This window comes from Eucalyptus grandis, chromosome 9 (assembly GCF_016545825.1).
Source record: "Eucalyptus grandis isolate ANBG69807.140 chromosome 9, ASM1654582v1, whole genome shotgun sequence".
In the NCBI taxonomy this organism is placed as follows: domain Eukaryota; kingdom Viridiplantae; phylum Streptophyta; class Magnoliopsida; order Myrtales; family Myrtaceae; genus Eucalyptus; species Eucalyptus grandis.
The window spans coordinates 13813166-13825378 of NC_052620.1; the positions used below are offsets into that span (position 1 = coordinate 13813166).

The window sequence follows — 12213 nt, forward strand, 5'->3', positions numbered from 1 at the left end:
TTTCTTTTGTTTGTTGATATATGATTGATTGTAATTTTTCGACATTTGGATCTCATTTAAAAATGATTTCAATCTATGATTTTTTTAGGCAAAAAGAACGGAATTTTTAATAATTTTATTTATATGTTTTTTAAAATGATTTTAAATTATTTTAAAAAAAAATTCTAATAATTAATTAATTATTTTCTTAAAAATTGAATTTTAATTTTTTTAATTGAATAATTATTTTTATTATATTTCCTTCCTTTCCTTTTTGTTTTGTTTTGTTTTGTATTTTTTTTTTTTTTTTTTGGTTTCTCTACTATGACTAGTTGACGATGGCCATAGGCGAGCTTAAGGCTTAATTAATAATGACCACAAGTGAGCTTGAGTCTTGCCAAAATGGTGAGGCTCGAGCTTGCCTGTAACTGATTATTGGCCTTCATCGTGACTGAATGGTCGAAGAAGAAGGAAAAAGAAAAAGAAAAAAAAAAAGAAAAAGAAAAATTATATATGAGCAATTTCAGAAAGTATTTTCACTTCTTTAAATAGAGGAATTGACTTTTTAAATTTATATATGAATTTTTGTTGATTGAAAAGTGTTTTTAGTTAACTAGTCATTTTTCGTGAATCAAATGGATGACAGTTTGGAAAATCAACTCTTGAAAAACATTTTCTCCCAAATACACATAGCGAAGGACACTGAAAATGCCAAAAGTTGTATACGGCGTACACTTTAGTGTCTAGTTTTCATCGAATTATTTAAGTGTCAAATTAGAGAAAAATGATTACTTCAATGTCAATAACGAAATTTCGACCAAATTGATTATATATATTTATAAATAAAAGTTCTAAGTGACATCTTATATTTTCAGAAACATAATCCACGTAGAAGTGTGAAAATACATTGCTTAGTCCAACATGGCTGGGTAATGAACAAATGACATCGCTTGCCATCCAAGGCAAAAAGTGACGTCGTTTGAACTTGAGTAAAAAGGCTGGCCTCATCACATCGATCCTTGTTGCTCGCTCATCGTTACTTGATTGTTGTTGCATGCCTTCCCTCGCTTACCATTCGTTCATCGTCGGTTGCTCATCACCCATGGTAAAAAGGTGCGATTCTCTCTGTGTTGCTCAATTGGCGGGAAAAATTTGGGTTCGTAAGGGAAAAATTTGGGCTCATAAGAGAAAATTAGTGCTCTGCAAGGGGAAAGATTAGGGTTGTGAGTTGCTGTTGAAGTTTCTACTCTCTATTTGTAAGATTGAACTGTTAATTTTGGAGGCAAACTAAAATGGGGAGTGACTTTAGGTTCAAAGGTTAGTTAGGGTTTGAAATTGGGGGTTATCTTTCAATTTGGGGATTTTGGGTTCTTACTTGGTAGAAAGGTACTAGATAGTGTTGTTTTAGGGTTTATATGCCAACTAGACTCTCGAGTAGGCCACGACGGCTTAAGAAACTAATAAAAAAGAGGGCAATGTCAAATTTTTGATCAAACATATCGGAGTTAGTATTGAAAATATTGTTTTTAAAAGAGTTTAGCACTTAAGTGATATAAAAAGAAATTTTTGCTACTTCTAGCACCTCATTTGGGAGGTCAAGACAGCTACTCCATGTGTGTCAGAGGCAACAAACGAGCGAGTCTATATCCACTACAATTGTCGCCTCTCTTGCCAACTTCCTCCTCTCAATCATCAAAATACACATATAAGCAAACTATATCGATATTATATTGTCTACAGTTATCTGAGAGCAGAAGGTCAAAGACCTTAAAAATCCTTCCTTAATTAGTTATGCGGCGACGGAATCTTCGTTGATAAATCTCAGTAGATAATTGATTTGGAAACGGGATCCAACGAAATTTCTGTAAATGAAACAACGGGCTCGGAAGCATTCATGATTTTTTTTTTCCTTTAAATTTTTACATTCCTGAATTTTGCAAATGTCGACTGTCAAAAGATTCTTGCGAGTTGAGAGGCTTGGTAGTTAATAGAGAGAGCTCTTGATCTCTCTACTTTTTTATTTTAGATGTTCCCCTCCTTTGCAAGGGGACCCATATTTATATGGACATGGGAGAGGGGCTCGAAAACGCTCTAATAGCATGATTCCGACGATTTTCAAGAAAGTTTGTGTTAGAACGATGAGACATGCACTTGAGAAGGTTTGCCCTCTTAAACTCAATCCAACGGACAAATAACTATGAAAACGCTGTTGTAGCATGATTTTATGATTTCTGATGGACGGACTTCTTGTGCTCCATGGCATTCCTATCAGAAATTTATGCAGAATAGAGACAAATTTCACGAAGAAAAGTTATTGCAATGATGAGATACGCACTTTGAAGATTTTTGCCTTCTTAAACTGGGAAAATTGTCCAAAAAGTCCAAAACATATTGCACTTTTGCCAATTTAGTCTTAAACCTTTTAATTTTGCCAATTTAATCATAAATCTTTTCACTTTTTGCCGATTAAGTCCATTCGGCCAATTTTGGCCAGAAAATGACGCCGACGATGCCACGTAGGACTCCGGTGCCGACGTGGACAATTTTTAATAATATTTTAATATTTTTGAATATATTTTTTTATTTTTATATTTTCTGTTTTTTACCTTTTTTTTTTTTTTTCTCTTTTTTTGGCTTTTTCCTTAGCCTTTTCTAGTGGCCGGCCATCGGCCACAGCGACGGCCGGCCACTAGCCACCATGGGGCCATTGGCGGGCTCGCCCACCACGAGGTGAGGCTAGAACGAGTGAGGAGGAGCACCGCGAGGAAGCCCGCCTAGGTGTGGCCCGGCGACCCTCCCTAGGCTAGGTGGCCCGCCGGGCGTCGGCCGAGCGACAGTGATGTCGGGCGAGGCCACCCCGGCCCCGGCGAGGGTCGGCCTCGCCGGGGCTCGCCCTGTCCTTGGCCGGGCGGGCGTCGGCTTGTGGCTAGGGGCGAGGCCAACACTCGCCTGGGCGAGGGCTCTCCTCTCCAGATCTGGTGAGGCTGGCCCTCGCCGGGGCCAGGGTGGCTTGGCCTCGCTTCGACGCTTGGCGAGGCCACCCTAGCTCCTGGGAGGGTCGGCCTCGCCTGGGCGACCCGCTAGGCCGTGCCTAGGCGAGGGCTTCCCTTGCCGGTGCTCCTTGCCCGGCCGGGCCCGCCTATGGCGGGCGAGGCCAGCTGGCCGGCTGTGGTCGGTGGCCGGCAACCGAAAAGGCCAAGGAAAAAGCCAAAAGAAAAAGAAAAGAAAAAGGGGAAAAACAGAAAATAAAAATAAAATAAAATTCAAAAAATTATAAAATTATAAAATATTATTAAAAATTGTCCATATCAGCGCCGGTAGTCCTACGTGGCACCGCCGGCGTCCACGTCAGCATTTTCCGGCCAAAATTGGCCGGATGGACTTAATTGGCAAAAACATTTTACGAGAGAGAGACTTTTAAGTTTGGTTTTCATCTACCAAAAGGAAGCTCGATTTCAGTGATGCCGACATCCCAACAGACTGAATCTCAATCATATTAGGGCAATGACGTACATACAATGTCCATAAGCTATATGGTATGGATAAGCACCAAAGGTTGCAGTCGAATAAAGATAAGTGCTGCAATTGTGAAAGTCCCCTGAGTTGAATTTCTTGCAATCCCGAGCAATTAAGCGTCAAATCTCCAAGAACTTTCGAGTTAAATAGTGGCATCCTGTGGAGCTGAAATTGTGAGGATTTAAAGAACGTAAGGAAGGCGGTAGCTGCCGAGGGTTGCAGACTAGTCCTCTTCAACGAAGATGTTCTAGCAGAGAAAGGAGACCCAACTCGAACCAGTGCAGTGAACTTGAGAAAATACAAGCTCAACTCTTTTAGTTTGGATAGCCATCCAATCCAAGCCCGCGGCCGGGGGCTGTGGGCGGCACTGACGGCGACGATCTACGATCGTGCTCCGGTGCGCGATGGTCGTGTGACATTCGGGCGGCTGTTGTGCAATGGTCGTGCGACTGCCGTGCGGCATTTGTGTGACGGCCGTACGGCGGTTGTGTGGTGACGGGTGGCGGTCCGTGAGTGAGAAGAAAAAACCTATAAATGAAAAAATTTATAAATTTTTACCGAACTCATTGCTATTCTTTTTCTTTTCCTAGAATAGAAATTTTGTATAATTAGCAAATACCTTATTTTACTCAGAAATTGATCCCGAAGCAGAAATAGAGAAAATAATTTTTGAAAAGAAATAGTTCCTCGAGATAAAAACCCTTCGCAATGGGCTTTGATGCGTATAATATGTATCTTCTTCTTCTTCTTCTTTTGAAAGTTGAACAAATGCAGCTCGCCAGATTGAACATGTAAACAGACTAAACTCGTTGGAAGCTCAGGCAAGTCTGTAATCTCATCACACCTCGTTAAGTCAAGTGTTAAGAGGCAAGAAAGCATGTTAATTGTTCTCGAACTCGACAGATTTTGGTAGAACATAAATCCAGGACCCTTAGAGAGGAAAGATGTCCTACCTCATTGGGGATATCGCCTTCCAACTCCTTGCGACGACCAAGATAAAGCTCCTCTAGTTTCTCCAACTTTCCAATGGCCTTGGGTAACTTCCATTGACTGGAATTTGAGCTAAGCAAACCATTGGTTGACAAATTCAGAGTGCACGATGAATTTAATTCTCCAATGAAGTTTGGAAGTTGTTTAATCTCATCGCTTGCCAGATGAAGATGTCGCAGCTTTACTAAAACTTCAATTGCACCGGGAATTTCAGCGATTCCCGAGAATTGTAGAAAGAGATCTGACAAACACTGTAGCTTTCCGACGGACTCCGGTAAGCTTCCAATTCGAGTAATTGAAAGGTGCAGCTTCTTTAATGATGCCAAGTCGCCGATAGAGGTGGGGAGTATGCTCACACCGTAGGAGCCACACAAAGAGAAGCGCTCAGGCTTCGCTTGCACTCCAATTTCATCACGCACATGCTCAATGAGCTCACAATCAGTGATATTTAGTTCATGCAAGTGCGTTGACTTTCCAATGGAGCTGTCTATTTCCTTCAACCTCCCACGATTATCAAAAGTCAACCTCTCTAAAGTTGAGTATCCGGACAAGTCTAGCATTCTTCTAATGCAATGACATTTTACGAGAGAGAGAGAGAGAGAGAGAGAGAGAGAGAGAGAGAGAGAGAGAGAGAGAGAGAGAGAGAGAGAGAGAGAGAGAGAGAGAGAGACTTTTAAGTTTGGTTTCCATCTACGAAAAGGAAGCTTCACTTCAGTGATGCCGACATCTCTACAGACTGAATCTCAATCATATTAGGGCAACGGCGTACATACAATGTCCCTAAGCTATATGGTATGGATAAGCACCGAAGTTCGCAGCTGAGCAAAGATAAGTGCTGCAACTGTGAAAGTCCCCCGAGTTGAATTTCTTGCAATCCCGAGCAATTAAGCGTCAAATCTCCCAGAACTTTCGAGTTAAATATTGGCGATCCTGTGGAGTTGAAACCGTGAGGATTTAAAGAAAGTAAGGAAGGCGGTAGCTGCTGAGGGGTTGCGGGACTAGTCCTCTCCAACGAAGATGTTCTAGCGAGAAAGGAGACCCGGCTGAACCGGCGTAGCGAACTCGAGAAAATACAACCTCAATTCTTTTAGTTTGGATAGCCTTCCAATCCAAGCCCGCGGCCGGTGGGCTGTGGGCGGCAATCCTGTGGCGACGATCTACGATCGTGCGACGGTCATGCGGCCGTCGTGCGACGGTCGTGCGGCATTCGTGCGACGGCAGTGCGGCGGTCGTGCGGCGATCGACCGCAGTCCGTGAGTAAGAAGAAAAAACAGATAAATGAGCAAATTTAGAAATTTTTACCGAACACATTGCTATCCTTTCTCTGTTCCTAGAGCAGAAATTTTGTATAATTATCAAATACCTTATTTTACTCGTAAATTGATCCCGGCAGAAATAGAGAAAAATGATTTTTGACGAGATAAAAACCCTTCGCGATGGGCTTTGATGCGTATAATATGTATCTTCTCCTCCTTCTTCTTTTGAAAGTTGAACAAATGCAGCTCGGGATTGAACATGTAAACAGACTAAACTCGTTGGAAGCTCAGGCAAGTCTGTAATCTCATCACACCCCGTTAAGTCAAGTGTTAAGAGGCATGAAAGCATGTTAATTGTTCTCGGAACTCGACAGATTTTGGTAGAACATAAATCCAGCACCGTTAGAGAGGAAAGATGTCCTACCTCATCGGGGATATCGCCTTCCAACTCCTTGCGACGACCAAGATAAAGCTCCTCTACTTTCTCCCACTGTCCAATGGCTTTGGGTAACTTCCATTGACTGGAATTTGAGCTAAGCAAACCATTAGTTGACAAATTCAGAGTGCACGGTGAATTTATTTCTCCAATGAAGTCTGGAAGTTGTTTAATCTCATCGCTCGATAGATGAAGATGTCGCAGCTTTACTAACACTTCAATTGCACCGGGAATTTTAGCGATTCCCGAGAATTGTAGGAAGAAATCTGACAAACACCGTAGCTTTCCGACGGACTCCGAGGCTTCCACCCGAGTAATTGAAAGGTCCGGCTTTTAATGATGCCGAGTCGCCGATAGAGGTGGGGAGTATGCTCACACCGTAGGAGCCACGCAAAGAGAAGCGCTCGAGAAAATACTTCAGCACTCCAATTTCATCACGCACATGCTCAATGATCTCACAATCAGTGATATTCAGTTCATGCAAGTGCGTTGACTTTCCAACGGAGCTGTCTATTTCCTTCAACCTCCCACAATTATCAAAAGTCAACCTCTCTAAAGTTGAGTATCCGGACAAGCCTAGCATTCTTGTAATGCAAGGACATTTTACCAGAGAGAGAGAGTTTTAAGTTTGGTTTTCATCTACGAAAAGGAAGCTTGACTTCAAACTAAACTCGTGATGCCGACATCCCTACAAGTAGCATCAATCTCAATCATATTGGGGCAACGGCGTACATACAAAAGTGTCCCTAAGCTATATGGTATGGATAAGCACCGAAGTTTCTCGCAACCGAGCAAACATAAGTGCTGCAACCGTGAAAGTCCCCGAGTTGAATTTCTTGCAATCCCGAGCAATTAAGAGTCAAATCTCCCAACTTTCGAGTTAAATAGTGGCGATCCCAAACACTGTGGAGCTGAAATCCGTGAGGATTTAAAGAAAGTAAGGAAGGCGGTAGCCGCTTGAGGGGTTGCAGGACTAGTCCTCTCCAACGAAGATGTTCTAGTAGAGAAAGGAGACCCAGCTCTGAACCGCGTAGCGACCTCGAGAAAATACAACCTCAACTCTTTTAGATTGGATAGCCTTCCAATCCAAGCCCGCGGCCGGTGGGCGGCAATCCTGCGGCGACGATCTACGATCGTGCGACGGTCGTGTGGCCGTCGTGCAACGGCCGTGCGGCATTCGTGCGACGGCCGTGCGGCGGTCGTGCGGCGACCGTGGCGGTCCGTGAGTAAGAAGAAAAATAGATAAATGAGAAAATTTAGAAATTTTTACCGAACTCATTGCTATTCTTTCTCTCGTTCCTAGAGCAGAAATTTTGTATCATTACCAAATACCTTATTTTACTCAGAAATTGATCCCGAAGGAGAAATAGAGAAAAATGATTTTTGAAAAGAAATAGTTCCTCGAGATAAAAACCCTTCGCGATGGGCTTTGATGCGTATAATATGTATCTTCTCCTTCTTCTTCTTTTGAAAGTTGAACAAATGCAGCTCGCCGGATTGAACATGTAAACAGACTAAACTCGTTGGAAGCTCAGGCAAGTCTGTAATCTCATCACACCCCGTTAAGTCAAGTGTTAAGAGGCAAGAAAGCATGTTAATTGTTCTCGGAACTCGACAGATTTTGGTAGAACATAAATCCAGCACCCTTAGAGAGGAAAGATGTCCTACCTCATTGAGGATATCGCCTTCCAACTCCTTGCGACGACCAAGATAAAGCTCCTCTACTTTCTCCCACTATCCAATGGCTTTGGGTAACTTCCATTGACTGGAATTTGAGCTAAGCAAACCATTAGTTGACAAATTCAGAGTGCACGGGGAATTTATTTCTCCAATGAAGTCTGGAAGTTGTTTAATCTCATCGCTCGATAGATGAAAATGTCGCAGCTTTACTAACACTTCAATTGCACCGGGAATTTCAGCGTTTCCCGAGAATTGTAGGAACAGATCTGACAAACACTGTAGCTTTCCGACGGACTCCGGTAGGCTTCCAATTCGAGTAATTGAAAGGTCCGGCTTCTTTAATGATGCCGAGTCGCCGATGAGGTGGGGAGTATGCTCACACCATAGGAGCCACGCAAAGAGAAGCGCTCGTAGCTTCGCTAGCACTCCAATTTCATCACGCACATGCTCAATGAGCTCACAATCGGTGATATTCAGTTCACGCAAGTGCGTTGACTTTCCAACAGAGCTGTCTATTTCCTTCAACCTCCCACGATTGTCAAACGTCAGCCTCACTAAAGTTGAGTATCCAGACAAGTCTAACATTCTTGTAATGCAAGGACATTTTACGAGAGAGAGAGAGAGAGAGAGACTTTTAAGTTTGGTTTTCATCTACGAAAAGGAAGCTTGACTTCGTGATGCCGACATCCCTACTGCATCGAATCTCAATCATATTGGGGCAACGGTGTACATACAAAGTGTCCCTAAGCTATATGGTATGGATAAGCACCGAAGTTCGCAAACAGCAAAGATAAGTGGTGCAACCGCGAAAGTCCCCGAGTTGAATTTCTTGAAATCCCGAGCAATTAAGCGTCAAATCTCACGAACTTTCGAGTTAAATAGTGGCGAGCCTGTGGAGCTGAAACTGTGAGGATTTAAAGAAAGTAAGGAAGGCGGTAGCCGCTGAGGGGTTGAAGGACTAGTCCTCTCCAACGAAGATGTTCTAGCAGAAAAGGAGACCCAGCTCTTGAACCGGCGTAGCGAACTCGAGAAAATACAACCTCAACTCTTTTAGATTGGATAGCCTTCAAATCCAACCCTGCGGCCGGTGGGCTGTGGGCGGCAATCCTGCGGTGACGATCTACGATCGTGCGACGGTCGTGCGGCCGTCCGTGCGACGGCCGTGCAAAGATTCGTGCGACGGCCGTGCGGCGGTCGTGCGGCGAACGCCGGCGGTCTGTGAGTAAGAAGAAAAAAACAGATAATGAGAAAATTTAGAAATTTTTATCGAACTCATTGCTATTCTTTCTCTCGTTCCTAGAGCAGAAATTTTGTATAGTTACCAAATACCTTATTTTACTCAAATTGATCTCGAAGGAGAAAAAAAAAAAAACGATTTTTGAAAAGAAATAGTTCCTCGAGATAAAACCCTTCGCGATGGGCTTTGATGCGTATAATATGTATCTTCTCCTTCTTCTTCTTTGGAAAGTTGAACAAATGCAGCTCGCCGGATTGAACATGTAAACAGACTAAACTCGTTAGAAGCTCGGGCAAGTCTTTAATCTCATCACACCCCGTTAAGTCAAGTGTTAAGAGGCAAGAAAGCATGTTAATTGTTCTCGGAACTCGACATATTTTGGTAGAACATAAATCCAGCACCCTTAGAGAGGAAAGATGTCCTACCTCATCGAGGATATCGCCTTCCATCTCCTTGCGACGACCAAGATAAAGCTCCTCTACTTTCTCCCACTGTCCAATGGCTTTGGGTAACTTCCATTGACTGGAATTTGAGCTAAGCAAACCATTAGTTGACAAATTCAGGGTGCACGGTGAATTTATTTCTCCAATGAAGTCTGAAGTTGTTTAATCTCATCCTCGCCGATGAAGATGTCGCAACTTTACTAACACTTCAATTGCACCGGGAATTTCAGCGTTTCCCGAGAATTGTAGGGAAGAGATCCGACAAACACCGTAGCTTTCCGACGGACTCCGTAGGCTTCCACCCGAGTAATTGAAAGGTCCGGCTTTTTAATGATGCCGAGTTGCCGATAGAGGTGGGGAGTATGCTCACACCGTAGGAGCCACGCAAAGAGAAGCGCCAGCTTCGCTAGCACTCCAATTTCATCACGCACATGCTCAATGATCTCACAATCGGTGATATTCAGTTCACGCAAGTGCGTTGACTTTCCAACGGAGTCAGTCTATTTCCTTCAACCTCCCACGATTGTCAAACGTCGCCTCACTAAAGTTGAGTATCCAGACAAGTCTAGCATTCTTGTAATGCAAGGACATTTTACGAGAGAGAGAGAGAGAGAGAGAGAGAGAGAGAGAGAGAGAGAGAGAGAGAGAGAGAGAGAGAGAGAGAGAGTTTTAAGTTTGCTTTTCATCTACGAAAAGGAAGCTTCACTTCAAGATGCCGACATCCCTACTGCATCGAATCTCAATCATATTGGGGCAACGGCGTACATACAAAGGTCCCTAAGCTATATGGTATGGATAAGCACCGAAGTTCGCAGCTGAGCAAAGATAAGTGGTGCAACTGCGAAAGTCCCCCGAGTTGAATTTCTTGAAATCCCGAGCAATTAAGCGTCAAATCTCACAGAACTTTCGAGTTAAATAGTGGCGAGCCTGTGGAGCTGAAACTGTGAGGATTTAAAGAAAGTAAGGAAGGCGGTAGCTGCTTGAGGGGTTGCAAGACTAGTCCTCTCCAACGAAGATGTTCTAGCAGAGAAAGGAGACCTAGCTCTTGAACCGGCGTAGCGAACTCGAGAAAATACAACCTCAACTCTTTTAGATTGGATAGCCTTCAAATCCAAGCCTACGGCCGGTGGGCTGTGGGCGGCAATCCTGCGACGACGATCTACGATCGTGCGACGGTCGTGCGGCCGTCGTGCGACGGCCGTGCAGCATTCGTGCGAGGGCCGTGCGGCGGTCGTGCGGCGACCGGCGGCGGTCCGTGAGTAAGAAGAAAAAACAGATAATGAGAAAATTTAGAAATTTTTATCGAACTCATTGCTATTCTTTCTCTGTTCCTAGAGCAGAAATTTTGTATAATTACCAAATACCTTATTTTACTCAGAAATTGATCCCGAAGGAGAAAAAGAGAAAAACGATTTTTGAAAAGAAATAGTTCCTCGAGATAAAAACCCTTCGCGATGGGCTTTGATGCGTATAATATGTATCTTCTCCTTCTTCTTCTTTTGAAAGTTGAACAAATGCAGCTCGCCGGATTGAACATGTAAACAGACTAAACTCGTTGGAAGCTCAGGCAAGTCTTTAATCTCATCACACCCCGTTAAGTCAAGTGTTAAGAGGCAAGAAAGCATGTTAATTGTTCTCCGAACTCGACAGATTTTGGTAGAACATAAATCCAGCACCCGTAGAGAGGAAAGATGTCCTACCTCATCGAGGATATCGCCTTCCAACTCCTTAGAACGACCAAGATAAAGCTCCTCTAGTTTCTCCCACTGTCCAATGGCTTTGGGTAACTTCCATTGACTGGAATTTGAGCTAAGCAAACCATTAGTTGACAAATTCAGGGTGCACGGTGAATTTATTTGTCCAATGAAGTCTGGAAGTTGTTTAATCTCATCCCTCGCCAGATGAAGATGTTGCAGCGTTACTAACACTTCAATTGCACCGGGAATTTCAGCGTTTCCCGAGAATTGTAGGAAGAGATCTGACAAACACCGTAGCTTTCCGACGGACTCCGGTAGGCTTCCAATTCGAGTAATTGAAAGGTCCGGCTTCTTTAATGATGCCGAGTCGCCGATAGAGGTGGGGAGTATGCTCACACCGTAGGAGCCACGCAAAGAGAAGCGCTCAGGCTTCGCTAGCACTCCAATTTCATCACGCACATGCTCAATGATCTCACAATCGGTGATATTCAGTTCACGCAAGTGCGTTGACTTTCCAACGGAGCTGTCTATTTCCTTCAACCTCCCACGATTGTCAAACGTCAGCCTCACTAAAGTTGAGTATCCAGACAATTCTAGCATTCTTGTAATGCAAGGACATTTTACGAGAGAGAGAGAGAGAGAGAGAGAGAGAGAGAGAGAGAGAGAGTTTTAAGTTTGCTTTTCATCTACGAAAAGGAAGCTTGACTTCAATGATGCCGACATCCCTACAGACTGAATCTCAATCATATTGGGGCAACAATGCGTATACAAAGGTCCCTAAGCTATATGGTATGGATAAGCACCGTTCGCATTCGAGCAAAGATAAGTGGTGCAACTGCGAAAGTCCCCCGAGTTGAATTTCTTGAAATCCCGAGCAATTAAGCGTCAAATCTCACAGAACTTTCGAGTTAAATAGTGGCGAGCCTGTGGAGCTAAAACTGTGAGGATTTAAAGAAAGTAAGGAAGGCGGTAGCTGCTT

At 43.6% G+C, this 12213-nt stretch overlaps 1 protein-coding gene across 1 annotated transcript; it reads right to left on the reverse strand.

The window, feature by feature from the left end:
* Positions 1-7911: 7911 nt before the first annotated feature.
* LOC120288407 (plant intracellular Ras-group-related LRR protein 5-like) lies at positions 7912-11834 on the reverse strand. The gene is made up of 2 exons (XM_039302369.1): positions 11238-11834; positions 7912-8376 (listed from the first exon to the last, which is right to left on the reverse strand). The coding sequence occupies exons 1-2, from the start codon at positions 11832-11834 to the stop codon at positions 7912-7914; spliced, it is 1062 nt and encodes a 353-aa protein (XP_039158303.1).
* Positions 11835-12213: the final 379 nt, after the last annotated feature.

Excerpts from the sequence above, each read along its gene's own strand:
- LOC120288407 (XM_039302369.1), bottom strand. The coding sequence starts at position 11,834 with ATGCTAGAATTGTCTGGATACTCAACTTTAGTGAGGCTGACGTTTGAC. Across the intron at positions 8,377-11,237 it reads AAGGCGATATCCTCGATGAG|GAAATAGACAGCTCTGTTGG; the intron begins GTAGGACATCTT and ends GGGAGGTTGAAG.